At 39.1% G+C, this 22,500-nt stretch overlaps 1 protein-coding gene across 1 annotated transcript in view; it reads left to right on the top strand.

Annotated features, from left to right (window-relative positions):
• The window catches only part of LOC128695097 (phospholipid-transporting ATPase VD), a gene marked incomplete at its 3' end in the record, with an annotated part of 40,826 nt that extends 20,470 nt beyond the window's left edge, over positions 1–20,356 (top strand). Inside the window, 2 exon segments of the mRNA XM_053785502.2 lie at positions 19,662–19,863; positions 20,164–20,356. Of these exon segments, the coding sequence (XP_053641477.1) occupies positions 19,717–19,863; positions 20,164–20,356 (340 nt within the window).
• Between the last annotated feature and the right edge of the window lie 2,144 nt (positions 20,357–22,500).

Below are 22,500 nucleotides of genomic sequence, written 5' to 3' on the forward strand. Positions count from 1 at the left end.
GTGGTGGTCCACGACACTGAAATACCATACCATAGTAGTCCATGACACTGAACCACCATACCGTGACGGCGAGGTCTGAGCGGCCTGGGTGCTCACAAGAACCCAGCAACCATATCTTCGCCATTTAATAGTGGCGAGTGTTTCCCGTCCTCCGCCATACTGGCCGTGACCTGGTGTCTGACTGAGCACTTGTAGCCACGGTGTGGACCGCTGCACCTGATAAACTCATTATTTTGATTATAATAAGCTTCTTCTCATATACTGTATAAATTTTACAGGGTAAAAGCTGCAATCCTACTTTAGCTCATTTCAAAGTTCAGTCGTATCTAAGGTATAAAGAACAAAAGGCATAATAAAGTAACTGGAACTATATGCAAATAACCGGCACATGGAAAGCTTAGGACGACGTTTCGGTCCGACTTGGAGTGTGACTATGAATAGGCCAAGTCGGAGCGAAACGTCGTTGTAAGCTTTTCTCTCTCCTCAGTGCGGGTTATTTGTGTATCTAAAGTGTTCTACCAACCCAAGGATGTCTGTAATGTAACAGGACATTTTAAACGAATGGTATTAAATTGGTATTGAGTTAAGGTTTATGCAGATTGGTAATGATGGCAGCAACATCTGTAATAGTGTGGTTGACGTTTTGGACGAGCCTGACCCAAGGCCAGACTCGGGGAATACAAAAATTCTTGAAACTCGTCAGAGGTAAAGCAAATGTTGTGGTTTATAAATGTTACACCTCAACTGGTGTGCAGTTAATACAGTGTGTGGTGGTTAATACAGTGTGTGGTGGTTAATACAGTGTGTGGTGGTTAATACAGTGTGTGGTGGTTAATACAGTGTGTGGTGGTTAACAGTGTGTGGTGGTTAATACAGTGTGTGGTGGTTAATACAGTGTGTGGTGGTTAATAGTGTGAGGTAGTTAATACAGTGTGTGGTGGTTAATACAGTGTGTGGTGGTTAATACAGTGTGTGGTGGTTAATACAGTGTGTGGTGGTTAATACAGTGTGTGGTGGTTAATACAGTGTGTGGTGGTTAATAGTGTGAGGTAGTTAATACAGTGTGTGGTGGTTAATACAGTGTGTGGTAGTTAATACAGTGTGTGGTGGTTAATACAGTGTGTGGTGGTTAATACAGTGTGTGGTGGTTAACAGTGTGGTGGTGGTGGTTAATACAGTGTGTGGTGGTTAATACAGTGTGAGGTAGTTAATACAGTGTGTGGTGGTTAATACAGTGTGTGGTGGTTAATACAGTGTGTGGTGGTTAACAGTGTGGTGGTGGTGGTTAATACAGTGTGTGGTGGTTAATACAGTGTGAGGTAGTTAATACAGTGTGTGGTGGTTAATACAGTGTGTGGTGGTTAATACAGTGTGTGGTGGTTAATACAGTGTGTGGTGGTTAACAGTGTGGTGGTGGTGGTTAATACAGTGTGTGGTGGTTAATACAGTGTGAGGTAGTTAATACAGTGTGTGGTGGTTAATACAGTGTGTGGTGGTTAATACAGTGTGTGGTGGTTAATACTGTGTGGTGGTTAATACAGTGTGTGGTGGTTAATAGTGTGTGGTGGTTAATACAGTGTGTGTTGGTTAACAGTGTGGTGGTGGTGGTTAATACAGTGTGGTGGTGGTGGTTAATACAGTGTGGTGTTGGTGGTTAATACAGGGCGTGGTAGTAATGGTTAATACAGGGTGTGACAGTGATGGTTAAAACAGGGTGTGACAATGATGGTTAATACAGGGTGTGACAGTGATGTTTAATACAGAGTGTGGTAGTGGTTAATACAGGGTGAGGTGGTTAGTACGGGTGGAGTAGTGATGGTTAGTACAGGGTGTGGTAGTGGTGGTTAATACAGGGTGTTGTAGTGGTGGTTAATACAGGGTGTTGTAGTGGTGGTTAATATAGGGTGTGGTAGTGGTGGTTAATACTGGGTGTGGTAGTGGTTAATGCAATGTATGGTAGTGGTGGTTAATACAGGTTGTGGTAGTGGTTAATACAGGGTGTGGTAGTGGTTACTACAAGGTGTGGTAGTGGTGGTTAATACTGGGTGTGATAGTGGTTAATGCAAGGTATGGTAGTCGCGGCTAATATAGGGTGTAGTAGTGGTTAATACAAGGTGTGGTAGTGGTTAATACAGGGTGTAGTGGTTAATACAAGGTGTGGTAGTGGTGGTTAATACAGGGTGTGGTGGTGAATACAATGTGTGGTTGTGATGTTTAATACAGGGTGTGGTGGTGGTTAATAAAAGGTGTGGTAGTGGTGGTTAATAAAAGGTGTGGTAGTGGTGGTTAATACAGGGTGTGGTGGTTAATACAAGGTGTGGTAATGCTGGTTAATACAGGGTGTGGTAGTGGTGGTTAATACAGGGTATAGTGGTGGTGGTTAATACAGGGTGTGGTAGTGGTTAATACAAGATGTGGTTAATACAAGGTGTGGTAGTGGTGGTTAATACAGGGTGTGGTAGTGGTGGTTAATACAAGGTGTGGTAGTGATGAATGCAAGGTGTGGTAGTGGTGGTTAATACAGGGTGTTGTAGTGGTGGTTATTACAAGGTGTGGTAGTGGTTAATGCAGGATGTGGTAGTGGTTAATACAAGGTGTGGTAGTGGTGGTTAATACAGGGTGTGGTAGTGGTTAATGCAAGGTGTGGTAGTGGTGGTTAATGCAAGGTGTGGTAGAGGTGGTTTTTGCAAGGTGTGGTAGTGGTGGTTAATACAAGGTGTGGTAGTGGTGGTTAATGCAAGGTGTGGTAGTGGTGGTTAATACAGGGTGTGGTAGTGGTTAATACAGGGTGTGGTAGTGGTTAATGCAAGGTGTGGTAGTGGTGGTTAATGCAAGGTGTGGTAGAGGTGGTTATTGCAAGGTGTGGTGGTGGTGGTTAATACAAGGTGTGGTAGTGGTGGTTAATACAAGGTGTGGTAGTGGTGGTTAATGCAAGGTGTGGTAGTGGTTAATACAGGGTGTTGTAGTGGTTAATACAAGGTGTGGTAGTGGTGGCTAATACAGGGTGTGGTAGTGGTTAATACAGGGTGTTGTAGTGGTTAATACAAGGTGTGGTAGTGGTGGTTAATACAGGGTGTGGTAGTGGTTAATACAGGGTGTTGTAGTGGTTAATACAAGGTGTGGTAGTGGTGGCTGGTGTACTCGCCTATTTATGGTTGCAGGGGTTGATTCATATTTTCCTGGCCCCACCTCTTCACTGATTGCTACTCTCCCTTCTCCATGAGCTTTATCAAATCTCGTCTTGAAACTGTGTATGGTTCCTGCCTCCACTACGTCACTTTCTAGGCTATTCCACTTCCTGACAACTCTATGACTGAAGAAACACTTCCTAACATCCCTTGACTCATAGGAGTCGTCAGCTTCCAATTGTAACCCCTAGTTTCTGTGTCCCATCTCTGGAACATCCTGTCTCTGTCCACCTTGTCAATTCCTCGCAGTATTTTATACGTCGTTATCATGTCTCCCCTGATCATCCTGTCCTCCAGTGTCGTCAGGCCGATTTCCCTTAACCTTTCTTCGTAGAACATTCCCCTTAGCTCTGGGACTAGTCTTGTTGCAAACTTTTGAGCCTGATGTAAATGGTGTACAGAGTCTTGAACGATTCCTTACTGAGGTATCGGAACGCTATCCTTAGGTTTATCATTTCTCATGTACAATGTGTATATTTAATCTACTTTACTTTCATATGCATTCATTATATTCTCACTGACTCAGCCTTATTTGTATACATTAAATGTTCTTATATTCATATAAATAATGAACTCAGATTAAGTTGTAATAAACAACTGTCAACGAGTAAACACAGATGGACAGGGTTCACGAACTGCGGTTCACCCCCCCCCCCTCCCATCCACCTTTGCACTTTCTCTAATTTCTTGACGTGCTTAACCAGGTGTGGATTCCAAACTGGTGCTACATAATTCAATATGATCCTGATGTATATGGTGTACCGAGTCTTGAACGATGAAGGGAAGCAAGAATCTGTACGAGAGGGAGTTGTAGAATGGGAGTGAGTAGTAGTAGTAGTGGAAGAGGTAGAAATAAGGTAGTTGTGGTAGTAGTTGAAAACTAGGGGGAGGGGAAATAATGGCAGAGTGTAATATTAGTGAAGAAATATTAGTAATAATACTGGAGGTAGTCCATAAGAACAAGATAGCAGAGGAGTACTTCAGGAGACCTATTGGCCTACGAGCATAAGACAAAATCCCATGTTGGACAAAACCTATAGAACCTAAGTGTGTGTTATTTGTGTATTACATTCTTTTGTTTAATGGGTTCGGAATATAACATAATATGCTTGTGTGTGTATCTGGTTGTATAAATTGCTTTTTGTATGTTATTTTTACCCTGAGTGGGTAAGTAGTATAACATTTTATGTTGGTACCCACTGTTACATAGTGGGAACAAGTGCTAGCTATGTTTCCTTGTTTTCATGTGCCGGATCAACTAGTCTGTGATGGATATATGGGCCAGTGGGCTGCCAGCAGCAATAGCCTGGTTGACCAGGCAGTCGGCAGACAATCCTGGCCCAGGGCTGGCTGCTGGAACAGGAGAACTCTCCACACCTATCAATGGCTGTTTGGTCCCAGCACTATTTACATTGTATCCTCTCTTCGCTCCTACGTCTTCTCAGTGTGAGGAACAATCTTACTGTTCTCACTTGCATGTCAGCGAGTGGAATTATGACATGGAAGATGCTCCCATTATAGTACCCTGGAGGGACGTTGTTAAATAGATGAAGTAGAGATGAAAGGAGTGAACCATTGGAGATTAGAAAGAGTATCTTCCTGTATAAAGGGTTGTAGGTGCACTGGTAGGCTCACTCCGCATCACTACCAATACATCTTTCACAAAGTGCCCTTGTAATAGGGAAGGCTATTGTAGAAAGACTGCGTAGAGAACGAACCTTTATAAGAGTAAATTTCGCTCTAAACAGAGCTGTCGAGAGCTACACCTGGGATATAAAGGTTGGCTCTGTGTATAGTCTTCATACCAGATTGTGATGGGTATGTAGGTCAGTGGGCGGCTAACAGCAACATGACGGTCTGGAGTTTCGAGACACGCTGACCGCGGGTTCAAACCCCACCCGTGGTATGGTTTAACAGCAACAACCTGGTTGACCAGACAAACAAAGAAAAGCCTGGCCCAAGACCTGGCTGAGTAGGAAGACTTAAAAGGGGTCATAGTTACATCACGGGGGGGTTAGTAGGTCGGGGAGTCTGCTTTGTGCCCACCTGTGTGTTCACCTGTGTCAAATATTAGTCACTACCTCAGTTGTAAACACTACAGGTGTGCGTTCCGCCCACTCACCTGACGAAACATCTGTTCACGCAGCTGCTGACGCGCACAAATTGCCTCGTTACCTAGTTTTGACATGTGGCTGTAGTTCACGGTGTAGAGGTATATGACTACTGGTATCAAGACACGCATCAAGAGGTACTGGGCTGTGCTGGTATGAGTAGTGTTATATTATTAGCGTGTTTGTACCTGTACGTGTCATAAACCTGTACACCAGATGTATTAACAAAGACTAGGATCCCTTAGTTTAGAAGAGTTAGTTATGATGTGGAAATTACACTCCAAAACTGCTGTATTTATTTTTATTACACAAAGTTAGATACACCAGCAGTGTGATGCTGCTTTGCTCTCTCTGATAGTTTTTTTTTTTTTTTTTTTTTTTTTTTTGATGGTGAGAAGAAAAACTAGGTGTCTCCCTGCCATATTTCATCGCACAAGATGGATTGTTTTTTGACGAGATTATGAAATATCAGCCTGAGCTGGGAGACTTCAATAAGACTATGAGGATATCGTCAGGCATTCCACTGTGGGTTCAGTATTGACGGCAACTTCAAAAGTATCCTTCCAGACTAGTGTAGGGAGGAGGAGGACGTGGGTAAGAGGCATAAGGAGGCTGCTGATGTACAGTACAGTCCTGAAAATAACATGATGTTGACAAGTCCTTCTCAGGCCCAACCCATCTTACCACTGTAGTCCTACTATAATACTACCACACACCCACCGTCTTGCAGCCTGCCATCTGACTCCTGCTGCTATACGTCTACATACTCGTTTTTAGTTCTCTGTATTAAGACTGAAGAAGTCATTGGCGGGGAAACGTTTCCCTCAATAAATGCCCCGGACTTTGTCCACACCACAGTTTTATATAGGTAGAAGAGGTTGCTTTTCAGGAATGGATAAGAGGAGAGAACAAGTGGTCAAAACATGGGCTAGGTGGTTGCTTCTTTGCCCACTCCTCTCTCCTCTCCTCCCTAGTTACACAAACTTTCCTTCAACCCCCTGATGACCATTTTCACCTAGGAGTTAAAATAGGCACTTGGGTGATAGTTGAGTTGTGAACCTACAGTCTTGCTGAAAGTTATAGTCTGGGCAAAATGCCAGTATTAAAAAAAAAAAAAAAGCTAATCTGTAAATATTAGTGTGTTGGGTACAAGGCATTTGCCTACTGCTCTCTATTTAATGATAATTCAGATAAAATATCTGTTTAAATGTAGAATTAAATACTTTATATATGCCATGATGTAATACACATACATTGTGTGTATCTTTTTCTCTCTCTTTTTGTTTGCTCTTTTTTCCTGTCTCTGGTTCTCTCTGTGTGTGCGTCTCTCTCTCTCTCTCTCTCTCTCTCTCTCTCTCTCTCTCTCTCTCTCTCTCTCTCTCTCTCTCTCTCTCGACATAAGCCAGCATTGTCTCTTAAGTAATTATGTCTCCAGGTGAGTGTATTGAGGTCATGGAAATAGCAAATGAAAGTAGTTACATGTTACTGTGTAACTTGGCGGCGGAGGGAGGGGGGCAAGGGTTGTGTTGTGGGTGTTGACAATTACTGCAGGTGTGTAATCTGGACAGGCACGCCTCTCCTCCCACTGTTCCTTCTTAAGCATTTACTGTCATTTTTTTTTGTTTTCCAATGGTTGTAGGACTTATTACCTCCGTTTTGTCCATAATATTCTAACATCAGTTATAAAGATTTTTTCTTGTATTTCATAATTTTATTTAGGTACAGGAACACAGAGATACAATTATTATACTTAGTTTAACATATATAGAACAACCGCTGTGAAAAAAAATAGTGAAATTACCTAGGATAACCCAGAAAAGTCAAAGTGACTTGTTTCCATTCGTGTCTTTGTAAATACCTTCATATTTCAAGCCTAGCTGTAAGTTACATTAGAAATCGGTCATTATTATAACCTTAAAAATTAAAACAGCTAAGTAACTCGACTGTGTGAAAATCAGAACAGCTGCTGCTTCCCTTTTACAAGTTGCTAAAACAAGCTTCATTCTTCATTTCCTTTCATTTTATGTTATGAGCTTGTGTATTTTTCTTTGATCAACCAACTAGTGCAGGTTAACTAAGTTTTTTGAGCCTTTCATATATTTTTAGGATCTTGTAGCAGTTTTGTTGGTTCGTGTTTATATCTTACATCATTTTTAGCAGCGAACATCACACCGCGTCAGCATATTCCAATTTTGATCCTAGGCATTGTGAATTTCCTTGTGCTGATTAGTGAGTGGATATGTCCTAGACGCCATATTCTAAAACAAATCTACGAAGGGAAGTATTAGATTTTGATCAGTATATTAAAATATTGTAGAAAAATTGAAATTTGGTGTAACTAAGCTATAGGGCATTGTCATATACAGTGTTTTTTTTTTTTAAATTTATCGATTCTGAAAGTAAAAAAAAATATAGAGAACTTGAATTCGGAAAAATACATTTTGTTATAAAATATATTTATTGAAAGTTTAGACAGGTGCAACATCTGGGTATCTTTATTGTAGATGTTTCGCCATCCAGGGGCTTTATCAATACAAATTCAAGGACATGACGAAACGTCTACAATAAAGATACCCAGATGTTGCACGTGTCTAAATTTTCATTTTGTCGGTATTGTATACTATTAATGTATAATATATTTATTCATGGTATAAAACAAGAAGATTTTGTTTATCACCGGCCGTCTTCCATCGAGGCATCATGACCCAAAACATCAGCAAACATTCATCGTCATTAACTTAATAATAATAATAAACAGTTTCTACAAATACATGTACAAGGTATACAGTCCTAGCTGACATCAGTGACATACTGCTCTATAGAAAGCCGCTTGTTATGCTGAGCATTTCGGGCAAATTAGGTGAATTTTGTTCCGGGATGCGACCCACACCAACCGACTAACACCCAGGTAAGGAAACACGCCCAATGTTTTCCACCCTTACCGGGAATCGAACCCGGACGCTCAGCGTCTTGTGGCTGGTGTGCTGATAACGTAGGCGGTTTAATAACACTGATATAAGGCAAGCACTTGTATACTATTTTAAATAAATCGTGTATGACCTTCCTTTGAGAGATTGGAAAACAAATGTAAACAGTTATTTTTTTTGTTAAGACACAGGATTACGAAGTGTGTGTGATGAATCTTGTAGTTTGGTTTCTTGTTGTTGTAAGGCTCGGTGAAGGACCTTCTTCCTGAGAAAGACAAACTGCTTCCCAGAACTGTACAATTTCATGAAGACGGAAGTATGGAAACTTGCAAGTCAGTGCCAAGGTGAATTCTTAAAATAGCTTTCAGAATTTTATGCAGAATGTTCGATGGAAATCTTTGTCAGGAATTAGGTATTCCGTAGAATGGGGATGTCTTATAACTAGTCATAAGTATAATAATATTAATGATAATTACAGTAATTTAAAAATACTTGGTCTGGTTTTCCTTTCATTTCGTGCTGAGTTTTCCCAGGTGCATTTTCTTTCTTGTAGTCGCTTTCGGGGGTTATCTCCCCCGCGGCCCAGTCCCATACCAGGTCTGGTTGCTGGAATGATCGATCAGACTCTTGGTACCTGCCACCCGCAGGTCCGGCATATACACCACAGCCCGGTTGATAGGAACTGACTTGAACGTGTCCACTTTTCTCTTGAAGAAAGCTAGGGGAGTGGTTGGGAATTCTTTCTGCATGGTGGAAGGACGTTGAAGAGTCGTGGTTTCCGTACACTTATTGAGCTCTCTTTGAACGGAAACTATTTTCCACGTTACAGAGGAAAAAGGTCTCCCCTATCAGATTAGGTTAACAATGTTTTTTTCATACTCTAAACTTGCTAAAACTAGTAAAATATCTGACAGGTGTGGTCAGATTTCCGTTTGCTTTCTGGTCAGACTTTCCTGGCTCTCATACCACCAGTCATTACAGCCTGTAATAAAGTTGGTAGAATTACCGACAATATGTAAAGTAAAAGGACACAAGTGCAACTAATGGCATGATAAAGCTCCTGGAGAGCGAAACATTGCCACAATAAAATGTCACATTAGTTGCACTTGTGTCCTTTTACTTTTCATTACAGCCTGGTTGATCTGGCACACCCTACAGGAACTTGCCTAGTTTTATTTTGGAGACTTCTACAATTGTACTGGCAGTTTCTTCTAGCTTCTGGTAGAAGATGGATGTCTTGGATATTTGATGTTAACTCTTCTCTATTTGTGCTCATGGCTCTACTTCCTCCCAATTTCTCACTTGTACTAGGTTAATTTAGAAGTATCAGGCCCCTAGATCATTTTTATGCGTGAATTGTAATCTCCCGTAGAATGCCCCGTTGTTTGTTTGGTGGTGGGTACAATGAAGTAATGTTTTACAGTGTGTGTGAACAGTAAATGGTCTTGTATATTATATAGCTGGATTCTTTCCTTCATGAAAGGTGCGAACATAGAACATTTTTCAAAATGAGAAAACACAAGTACTTCGACGAGTACTGTCATTGATATGACAGATCTTGTCATATCAACGATAATAATATAAATAGAAATAATTGTATTTGGTCGCTGCACTAATCGAGAAATGTATCCCCCCCACATTGCATACAGCAGGTCACTGTGCGTCCGTGCACAGTATGTTGCGTGAGTTGATAATATGGTTTAATTATTAGTGTTGAAGATTTGAAGCGAACCCGATGTGGTTATCACATGGGCACTAATATTCCAATTTTTCAATAAAAATGGCAAATTAGGACATATACAGCCCAAAACTAATTCAAAACATTCACTAAGAAACATCAACTTTGAAGCCTAATTATAAAGGAATTCTCTCGGAGGAACCAGTATCCTAAGTACAGTAAGTTTGAAGCCAGTCAGAAATTGAATTATCAAGCTGTTAGCATTGAATAGTGATGGCAGTTAGATCAGACACTCAAAAATTATCGCTTGAAAATCAGTATTTCAATTTTGACAGTTTCTTCTGTATATAAAAAAGTAAATTGGCACCACGGGCCAAAATAAATTCAAACTTTTTTCTGAGTGATATTTACCTGCGTTTAAGGTTTAAATAATTAAGATTTATTAATTAAACATTATGTGGATTGAAAACATTATGTGGATTGAACCTAGGATAACACTGAAGTAGAAACGCTGGATTGTTTTTTTTATCATTGAGACATACAGTTATTTTACAGAAACCAATTTGAGTGATAAAGTTGGCATATTAAAACTTAATCTACCTAAAGCCAAGGCAAAGCTTCAGTTGAGAAAAACCTATCAGCACTAAAAGCTTAAAGCAGACCAGAAGAGACTTTCTCCAGTTAGCGCACAGAATACAACAAAAGGTGCGCATACATAGCCTAAAGCTGAGAAATTTTTCCATCCATTTCAAAGAATGAATCAGCTATTGAAGACTGTCCATAATGGTTGTATTTTAATCAGAGGAAAGCGCTAGACCAGTAAGAGTCACGTAGCGTCTGTGCAGTGTGATGCATTCAGATTAGATTCAGCTAAGGATGGGATTATTCCAGTTCCTTGGATCAAGAGCCCCTCACCAACATCAAGGCAAAAATAATACGATAATGTAAAACAGTATCTTACCATTTAAAGGTCAAAACTGTAAAAGTGACCCCTATACACTCCTCATAAAGTAACACACCAGTGTTGAAACTTGGAAACCTATCACGGGAGGTTTTCTCCAGTTATCACACGGAAACAAAACCTGGCAATGACCTGTGTAACACTATGAGGCACCAAGACAGGCACATAGTCCTGTGAATCTTGCCTACATACAACACTGAAAATTTGAAGCTGATCGAATAAGGCGTTCTCGAGTTATAAATCAAAATTTTGGAGAAAAACGAAAGTTGTTGCTGAGAAATGTTCCGAAAATATGAAAGTCTGTCCTCATTGAATTAAAAAGTACCCTTAAAACATGAATTTTCGTTTTTTAGTTTTCGTTTCTCTTTTATAGTCTCAAATTTTCTACAATCCTATAAGGAAACCTATTTGATTTTTAAGAAAATCCTGTTTGATAAAACTTGATTAAAAAAATGGCAAACTGATACCCTTGCACCCCATAATAATTACGAAAATACTTCAGTTTAAGATCCGTAAGTGTTTAGGGTTTGAAGAGGCATTTTATTTAATAAAACTGGCAGATTTAAATTTACAAATCTCAGAGTGAGCGCCAGTTTCTTTTTACAAAGTCCTCCAACGGGGAGTTCTTGAAGCTGGTAAGGAAAGGCATTCTCCCTTAATTCATTTATATGATTCTAACTATTCCAAGTTTTTTAACAGTTCCTGAAAATTTTCATATTTGCATCCACCCAGACTAAACTTAGTGTCGTCTTCTTCCTGTACTACCTCATCATTAATGTTTTGAAGCCGAACAGAAGCAGCATTCTTTAGTTATTGAATATCACTATTTACCCAGTTTGAAAATTAGGACTTCGTCACCCAATAACAGAATGAACCTTGCAGTCAGGAAACCAAACCAATGGTGAAAATTTTAAGCCGATCAGAAGTCATTCTCCAGTTATGGTACGGATTCCAGTTATTCCACTTTACCTACTTGACTACATCAATAAATTTGTCAGCACACAAACAAAACTTAAGTACGATCTTGGCCGTAAGATTCATCAACCATTAAATATTGAAGCCGTTCAGAAGCGGCAAACTGAAATTCATTTAACGTAAGTTAACGGGCATAAAATTTTCACCCTATTTTGCACGAAATTATCAAATCTGCGCCTACCGTACACACGCGTGAATTTCACTCTGCTAACGTCCTATTAGGAGTCACTGCGTGAATTTCACTCTGCTAACGTCCTATTAGGAGTCACTTGTTTTGAACGTTTGAAACTTAAGCCACTGAGGGGTTGGGGAGTTATCCAACCCATTCCAGGATGCTGAGAATGAGTTTAACGAATTTTGTCATAGGGCACATGAACATACCAATTGTTCCAAGAATCTAACCTTATTGATCGTGCACAAATGCTTAAATTTTGAAACCGATTGGATGAGGCCTTCTCGAGTTATGAGTAAAATGAAAATGAAAGTTGGAGGAAGAAAAAAAAAATCAGGCACGCTCTTAAAAGTTCCCCTTCGGGGATACCTAATGATGATGGTAGTAGGTAGCGGCAGTATTTAACTACCATACACTGCACACACGCTTATTTTTAGTCCTTTTATTTTCTGGCTCTAGCTGCATTTAAATGCTATGTTGTGCTTCCTAAACATTAGATCATAGTCTTAATATTCCGAGAGCATATACATGTTTCTTCCAGCCTACGATCATGTCTGTCAACTTCTTATATCTTGTGTTTGTGTCTAGTTTCTCGTTATTTGTATGAAAACTGCTGAAGTATGTCAAACACTGAACATATTTCCTTTGCCCAAAGAAAGATTTTATTGAAACCTAAACGAGCACGTTTAGGTCACCAGATGTAAAAAATAAGCTTTTATTAGTTCACTTACTTGATTACTGCACCGTTCTTTAACTTTTTGGGAGGCGGGTAACAATATTTGCTTTGAGAACTTGAGCCATTCCCGCAGACAGACCCTCCCTCCCCCAACACAATTTATCTTGTGCAATTTTGTGTTCATCAAGTAATATAAATGTATGGAGACTTGCTGCTGTCATGTATGTGTACCCGTCATGTATAATGTATCTTACATATGGAATTTGTGTATGGGGATCAACAACATCCAGTCACCTAAAACCCCTAATAACCCAGCAAAAGGCAGCAGTAAGAAGGATAACAAATTCCCACTCCCGCCAGCATACTCCGCCAATTTTCAAAAGTCTGAATCTGCTCACCATTAAGAACATCCATACTTATTCATGTGACTACTACATACGCAGAACAATTCACGCAAATGTAAACCCTCCACTTAGACTTCTCACCAACCTAAACAGGACACATGACCACAACACAAGACACAGATCTCTTTTTGATATACCTCGTGTCCATATCACACTGTGTAAAAACTCTATGTACATAAAGGGCCCCAAAATATGGAATTCATTACCAGAAGATATTAAAGTAACCCAGTCTGAAAATCAATTTAAGACTTCTCAAAAGCCACTTAATCACCCTAGACTAAACGCTAAATACTCAGTACACACACACTCACCTATGTTCTCCCACATCATAACTTCAGCAATCACTTTGAACCTTTTATCCATTGTTGACAGGAATATAATTGAATCATTGTTTTCACAAAAAACATTTTAGAATATATGAACATCTTTTGTCTTATACAAATTTGATTCACTTACAATTAATAATCTACTGTACAAGTATGAAATAATTACTATCCTACTGTACAACTATGATATACTCCTTAGTGTTAAGTAGACTGTAAGCCAATAATATTAAGTTGGCCTATAATGCCTAGGCATAATAGAGGCTCTCTCTGCATTGCAACCCACTATTGTAAATACAAAATCTAAATGTACTGTTTGCAAAGACATAAAATAAATAAATGTATAATTTTCACACACACACACACACACACACACACACACACACATATATATATATATATATATATATATATATATATATATATATATATATATATATATATATATATATATATATATATATATATATATATATATACTTGACATGCTTGCCTGACTGCCTGCCTTCAACTGATGTGCATTTTTTATTGTTCACTTATTCATCATTAAGTCAGATAATAATCGATTTCATCCTGATAATTCATTGTAATTCATGAGTATACTATTAATATTTTTTACATAATATTTTAATTTTTGCTACGTTGATTTTCCTCATGTAATAGAGTAAGGAATACACGGTGAAGTATTTTTTTTTTAAAGAGCTGTAAGAATATAATGAGTCAGTGGAGTTCCCATGAGTGAGTACGTGACTGTGGCGCCGTCGTCAGCTAACACAGGTGAATACACTGGAGCCAGGCTCCTCCAGGTACCACCTTGAGAGGGACTCTCCATGCACATTTCTTACCACCGAGTATATATATATATCTATCATTGTCTATATACACTGAGTTTACTTTAATCCCTATTTAAGGGAATCTGGTATTCTTGACTGGTGGTGAACAGGTGAAATGCAGCCTCGTGTAGTGTATAAGTTTTAGTAAACATAACCATCCAGTTAGACTGAGCTCATTCTACACTCACACAGTAGGTGAGGGAGGCAAGGAAGGGACATTAGGACTCGTACACAAATAAAACACACACAGGAGACTGGCTGAAACTGATAATAACCTTTCGGTCCTAACTTGGATCAGTAACTAGACACACAAGCGCTTGTGTGTGTGTCTAGTTAATGGTCCAAGTCGGACCGAAACATCGTCGTAAGCTTCACTCTCCTACGTGCGGGTTATTTGTATATTATTCCAGTCACGGTATAAGTAGGTGAGGGACGTGCGACTTCCTTAGCTGGTACCGGTACTAATATTACTATTCTTTTTCAAACCGCGGCTAAGTGTGAATTGGGTGAAGCAAATGTGTAATAGATAATTAGACTACAAAAGCAGGAAATCATGATTACCTAAAAGTTAATATAGAAATGTCAAAAGTAATGGAGCACAAGAGATTTGAACGTCTACACCGTGTTGTCTGGCGTGTGAGACTGTGCTTTAACTTAATATTCCATTACACAGGATGCGTTGCATTCGAAGAGGACATTGTCAAGCATTCCAATACTGGTTCATTAGGTACGGCGCCTTTACAGGTTTGAAGAAAAGGTTAAATGGGAAAGAGGGGGGCGGGGAGGGGCATATGTAGGAAGGAGAAGGGGGAACAAGGAGTGGGAGGGGGACATAAGTAGGAAGAAGGGGGAGCATCGAGTGGGAGCGGGATATATGAAGTAAGATGCTGCTAAATAGTGGGAACAGAAGCTTGCTATGTTTCCTTGTCATATTCCATCACGCATTATACACTTCATATATAGTGAAGCTATAGAGACCTAAGTAGGACATTAATGGAATATCTGACAATATTCCCAGAGGTTTATCCGCTACGAAAGCTTAAAAGGTTTCGTTAAGCTGAGCTGGAGTTACTATTACTCGAGCGGGGAAACAAACTTACATGCATAAGACAGAAGTTTTGGGTAGATAAGAGTGGACGAACAGAAAAGTAGAGGGCAGGTGGGAGGGATGAAGGAGAGTGTGTGGGGAGAATTAAGTGGGAGGGTAGGACTAAGAGGGAGGGATCATCTCCCAGCAGGCAGACCCGGGGATGTCCCCGTATAGACCAGGCACAATATCTTTCCTTTTATCTTACGTCAGGCGGTGAGGTGGGCGGGAGGAGAGAAGTCAATATTGACACACTACTGCAATACTACTACCTCTCCTCTCTGAGTAATTTAACCTCTCGCCTTCTTTGAAATTACTTGCAAATATCTTCCCGGACCGAATAACACCGCATAATCATAGTGAATTATTAGATTGTTATCATTAACTGGTGTTGATACATTTATTGGGAGATGTAAGAATCTTGTAAAAATGTTCAGTTCACATTTCTTTATTTGAAACATTAGTATCAGCACGGTGTTCGTCATTGTAATTAATATCAACATAGTGTGCGTAACTAGTTAATATCAACTTGGTGTTTGTAACACTAGTAAATATCAGTATAATGCACATTTTCAGCAGTGCAGGTTGTATATGTGGTATCTAGTGGTGAGTCTGGCAGCCCTTCACGTGGACGACTGTATTTAATATTATGTTACACTTATTTTACATGTAAAAGTAAACAGTATTTTTTTTTGTAATCTGTTGTTTTTAATTGTCGTGTGTGCCCAGCACGGGTATGCAAGTATATATATTTACTACAAGTACATGTACATGGTGTACAGTCCTAGCTGACATCAATGACATACTACTATATAGAAAGCCCTTTGCTATGCTGAGCATTTCGGGCAAATTAGGTCAGCTTTGTCCCAGGATGCGACCCACACCAGTCCACTAACACCCAGGTACCCATTTTAAACTGATTGGTGAACAGGGACAGCAGGTGTCTTAGGGAAACACGTCCCTAATTTTTTTGCAGCCGTACAGGAGGAGATTCGAACTCCGGACCGCAGTGTGTGTTGTAGTCATATGACTAAAACCCACATCTAGATGCATTCGTCTCTACGAAGAAAATAGCACCACTGTATTTTATGAGTATCTTGTGTGCATTGAGCCGTAAGAGGCGTTAGTACTCCTGTTCTCTCCTGCACAGGAATGGGGACGGATTTCCTGTGTATAAAAAAAAAAGTAGCGGAAAATGGTGCAGCACACGGACTGGTCACTTTATTAGTTATTAATTCGCTGTTTTTGTACACATGGGATACCATGTAGTTTTGACAGTTTGTAATTCTTCTGCTGCAACTTGAAAATGTGTCCTTTAACTTGAAGCTCTATAAACTAGAATTACTTGTTTTTTTTTTATCACAACGTTACAAAACATTGTGTAAGCTACCCTGAGCTATGTTTATCAAATGTAGCCAACAAGCAAGAGAGAGTTATCTTGTACCATATCCCACAGGATATTTTTCTTGCCATATTCCACATATTTTTTTTAACAGGGTAAATAAATCTGTCAGGCTGGGATGGGAGATTAGAAAGGGGATGCTCATATTGTCAAGCATTATCTTATTAAAGTTGTACATGTTAATTGACCAGTGTAGCTCGTCTCCCATCCCAGTCCCGTGATTTTGGAAGTTATTATTTTCCTGTGTTGGGAAGTACTTCTCTTGGCTTACGTTGTATATCATATTTTCACAAGTCTGTTACTTTATTAATCGAATTTGCTGTTTTATATAAAAAATATTTTTCTTTTCTCAAAATAACCAGAGGTTGAAAATTTGTAATGTATAATCTACTTACTGCCAAAATCTTAAGGCATTTAGCATAAAAAAAATCTTCAACTTTCTTCGCTCATCGTTGAGCTTGGTTTTTATCGGTGTTTAATGCATATTTATAAATTAACTATAATGAAAGAGAAATAAGTTAAAGCACTTTCATTACGTAACAGTCACATTCTCAAGTAACATTTGTGTAAATCTGGCTCAGTATAGTATTCTGGCTAAACTGCAAGAACTACTTGATTGTAAAATCAGCTCTTAGTTTTAAATACTAACAGAAATCGGTTAGAGTAAAATTTTCACATACAAGAGCCTTTATCAAGTACATGATAGTGACTCGAGAAAGGCGAAACGTATTTAGTAAAAAGTTTTTACTATACGTGGTTCACCAACACCTGTCTGTTTACCGTACCAAAGTTTGTAAACATTTGTAAGGTACCCACCTATAATAATAAATAATGATTAACAATAATAATAATAATAGTACAGTAAATAAATTCTCCTCCACTCATTAACAATTCTTTACTCGGTGAATATAAAATTATTTTTAAAATAATAGAATTTATGAAATATAAACACTAGGTGTTAGCTATTCAACTGTTTGAATTTTATTATTTTTATTAAATTCACGGAGAAGTGCTAAACCCGTCATGGTCAAACAGCGTCTCGGGAATGGGAAGAAATCAAGTTTAATCTGGGAAAGAGAGAGAGTACTGTAATGTTAAATCCTTACATTAAGAGCCCTTTGTAATCATCAAGGCATCTCTCCCTTGAGGGATATTTCAGTCGACTCCTAATCTTTTTTTTGCGTTTTAAAATCCTTGTGGAACCTGTAAAACATCACGTTTTATTTAACTAACCTGCCACTTAGTAAACTCGACAGTGTCTTATTCACATGCCATTGTATTCTACCATTGATAAACTAGTCAAGTTCAGCATATGCGCCTTGCGACTCCCGAGCAGGTTAGGTTTAAAACCTGTGTATTGGAAATGTAGTTCTGTACACCCCTCGTCAAGACTGCTTTGATGTCTGAAATATTGACGAAAGTAATTCTTCTCTATACATAGTAGAGATATACACCTTACAAGATAAACAGGTCACCACAACACCAGTAGTGGTATGTTTGCTTGTCTTCAACACAGTTACATACGAAGTTCAATTAACACAGTCATGCAGGATGAATCCTAAGAGTGGAGGCACCCATGAGTAACTAAAATCCATGTCAGTGATGTGCATTTTTATAACCTGCACCCATGTCCACATAAAACGGAAATTTTATTTAAAGGATCAAAGGAGGAGGGGCAAAAGTAACATTTTGTTTTCTTGTGTATCTGTGTAAGATTGATGAAACCTAAGGTGGGCGAAACTTCTCTTAGTGAAGATACCCAAGTGTTGCACATGCCTTATTTGACAAATTATCAGTATTACATACCATTTATCTGAAGATCAAACAATATCACAGCAGTACCGTGGAATCTTGGCCCCTTATGGCCCTGACCTTTCACTAGTGAGCCCCGACTACATATAAGCACATTTACTACTGCTTCATCACCACACTCCATGTTTTTGTATTACACTGATAAAGTCCATGGTGGGCGAAACATCTCTCAGTAAAGATACCCAGGTGTTGCACATGCTTCTTTACTAACTAATCAATATTACATACCCTTGATCTAGAGGGAGGTTTGGATTGATTTTGGACTGCAGGTGCCAGTTTGCCAATTTTATTGGCAAATTGGCACTTGGTTTTCGTGCTTTAAATTGTATACATGTACCTCACCCTATTGGCTTCAGGTTTAAAGTGCTGGTATATTTTGAGATATTGGTCTGTAGCAACCGGAGACTGCCTCTAATTATTGGTCTCTATTAAACTTTATAAAGTTGCTATTTTAGTGGAAAGTTTAAATGGGTTTTGGACTGTGCTGGTGCCAGTTTTCCCTTTGTTGCCGAAATTGGGTTGTTAGTTTCTATGCAGTCATTTGTGAATGCCTTTTGTGCTTGGCTTCAGATCTTTAGTGCTTATATTTAACTGCATTAAAAACTTGGGAAGCACTCTGTATTATTACCTTCAGAGAGGGGGCTGGGCTTGTAGGATATTAGGAGAACTTTTGAATCACATAGTGACTGAAACAGATCTAGTTTCTTTAAATACTGTACTAGATCAAGAATGGCGTAAAATATGTTTGTTATATTACAGGACTGTATTATAACAAACATATTTTACAGGGGTTACGTTCCAAAGACCTGCCGCAGATACCAAAACCATGTATAGTAATGAACCATATAAGTTGTTTTTCGTTTATGCGTATACCTATTATAAAGTTTGATAAATTACACACAGTCGAGAATTAGCACGTTTTCACTGATAGGAAGCACTTCAGATTCTCTTAGGCTTTGAAGACCTTCCACCATCACTACTTTTACACTTTGAGATCATTAAGCAAAATTAAGAGTTATTTTCAGGCCGTGGTAAACAGCGGATAACTGAAACATGGATACCGGATCCATGGATATGGGGGCCCTATTGTATAAGTTTTTTGTTAATTTCAGAGACGAGGGTAGATATGTTAAGAAAAAGTGGAAGGATGTACGTGTGGGAGATATCATGCACCTGTCCTGCAATGAGATCATCCCAGCTGACCTGGTAGTTCTCAACTCCTCGGACGAGTATGGTATCTGTTTCATAGAGTCTTCCAACCTGGACGGGGAGAGCAATCTTAAACAAAGGCAAAGTGTTAAAGGCCTTGCAGTGGTAAGGAGCAATACTAACAGTTGGATTTATATACAGATGCATTAAACATTTTTATGATATAAGAGTAAGAAAAGAAGTACTATATACATTTTTTTTTTACACTGGGTATTCTGATTTCATTTTAAAGGTGCACGATACATGCCCAGTTTTAATTTATGAGTATTATCACAGGGTCTTTCTGCAAGAAATTATATTCATTCTAATATTTTTAAAGCATTTATATTTTTAGGGATAGTTTAGTACCTGTATTTGATGAAAAATTTTAGTCAAATTTCATTTACATAATCTAATTATTTTTAGGATGACAAGTTCGAGGTGAAAAAATTCGATTACATGATGGAAATTGGTGCTCCTTCCACAAAGATCTATCATTTCACTGGGTCAATCCCACTGCAGTCTGGTGAACGTGTGCCTCTCACTAAAGACAACCTCTTACTCAGGGACTGCACTCTCAGGAACACAGATTACATCGAGGGCATTGTTGTTTATGCTGGTAAGATTTCCACTTCACTTCGTCATTCATTTTAATAAACAGTAAATGTTATGCTATATACCTACCTTTTGATGTTTCTGAGGATTGTCTCTAAGGTGGCCCATGAAGGTGGTGACTTCTCTTTATCTTGAATTTATTATTTACCAACTATGTAATGTATACATTATTATTTAGTTAGTGTTGTATAATATTAAGAGCGCTTATTGGTGAAATTTCCTTTTAATGTTCATCTTCATGGGTACTACCTTGATTTAGACTTGCACAGCTATCATGCCAGTTAGGTTATTCTTACTGCTGTGTACACTGGTCTGTATGACACTTTTCTCTCCTTGTTAAACAGTTTGTTACTACAACATTTGTCCTCATTCATTGTGGTACACCACCAGTATATTTATCCTCTTACATTGTGGTACAATACTGGTATATTTGTCAATTTTCATTCTGGTACACTACTTGCATGTTATTTTAAACTGAAGTGCACTACTGGTACACATTTTCCTGCATTAATTGGTACACAGTAATTTATACATATAATATGGGCATAATTGTTGTTTCAACTTTGTGATTCAAACGCTTGTTAGTTTAATGTCTTTGCCATACCCATGCTGTAGGAGGTAGTCAAAAGATCACAGAGGCACATAAGTGGTCCAGGGACTACATTGGGCAACCCCTCCCCCCCTCAAAAAAGTAACAATCTACAACTGAGGTATTTTTCACAAATTGGTTTGCTAATTCCTAACCTGAAGTCAGGATTGATCTAGCACATCGGGAGTTTTGGTTAGTGTTTTTTTTTCAGGCATTGTTTTTGACAGTATCAAGCACATTGCACAGTTGATGCTCATGCATGCTATTGTTGTCATCAGTACAGTACTTAAAATAAGTTCAAAATTTATTTCTAATTGTCACTACAGATCCTTAGGTGTTTGGTGAATTAATTTTCAAATTCGAAATAAGCAAATTTAAATTAGTGAAAAATACTGTACATATTTGTACTTAAGTAGCAAATTTTTTTGTTACTTTTGTATTTACACACACACACACACACACACACACACACACACACACACACACACACACACACACACACACACACACACACACACAAACACAAAAACAAACACACACACACACACACACACACACACACTGCACTGTTCATAAAAAAAAACCTATGGGGTTTTGAGGAAATGGAAGGCATGGACGAGATTGGAGAAAGGGACTACATAGGTACAATTCAGTATGGGAAACATAAGGTAGTCATTGCAGTGATGTATAACCTACCATAGAACTGCAGGAGGCCAAGAGAGGAATACGAAGAGAACAATAGAGTAGTGGTGGGCACACTGGCTGAGGTGGCAAAAAGAGCTCACTCGAGCAGAGCAAAGTTACTGGTTATGGGTGATTTCAACCACGGAGATAGATTGGAAAAACCTGAAGCCTCATGGGGGTCCCGAAACATGGAAAGCCGAGATGGATGTGGTACTGGAAAACCTCATGCATCAACATTTCAGGGACACTACCAGAGAGAGAGAGAGGGGAGGATGAACCAGCAAGACTGGACCTTGTGTTCACCCTGAGCAGTTCAGACATTGAGGACATAACATATGAGAGGCCCCTTGGAGCTAGTGATCACGTGGTTCTGAGTTTTGACTACATAGTAGAGTTATAAATGGAGAGGGTAACGGGAGTTGAATGGGAAAAAACAAACTATAAAAGGGGGGACTACACAGGTATGAAGAACTTCCTGCAGGAGGTTCATTGGGGCAAAAAACTGGTAAGAAAGTCAGTAAACGAAATGACGGAATATGTAACGACAAAATGCAAGGAGGTAGAGGAAAGGTTCGTTTCCAAGGGCAACAGAAATAATGGGAAGACCTAAGCGAGCCCTTGGTTTACCCGAAGGTGTAGGGAGGCAAAAACTAAGTGTAGTAGAGAATGGAAAAGGTACAAAAGGCAAAGGACCCAGGAAAATAAGGAGATTAGTTGAAGAGCCAAAAACGAGTACACACAGATAAGGAGGGAGGCCCAGCGACAGTACGAAAACGACATAGCATCGAAAGTCAAGTCTTACCCAAAACTGCTGTATAGCCACATTAGGAGAAAGATAATAGTCAAAGAACAGGTGACTAGGCTGAGGAAAGACG

Source organism: Cherax quadricarinatus, chromosome 35, assembly GCF_038502225.1.
Source record: "Cherax quadricarinatus isolate ZL_2023a chromosome 35, ASM3850222v1, whole genome shotgun sequence".
NCBI lineage: Eukaryota > Metazoa > Arthropoda > Malacostraca > Decapoda > Parastacidae > Cherax > Cherax quadricarinatus.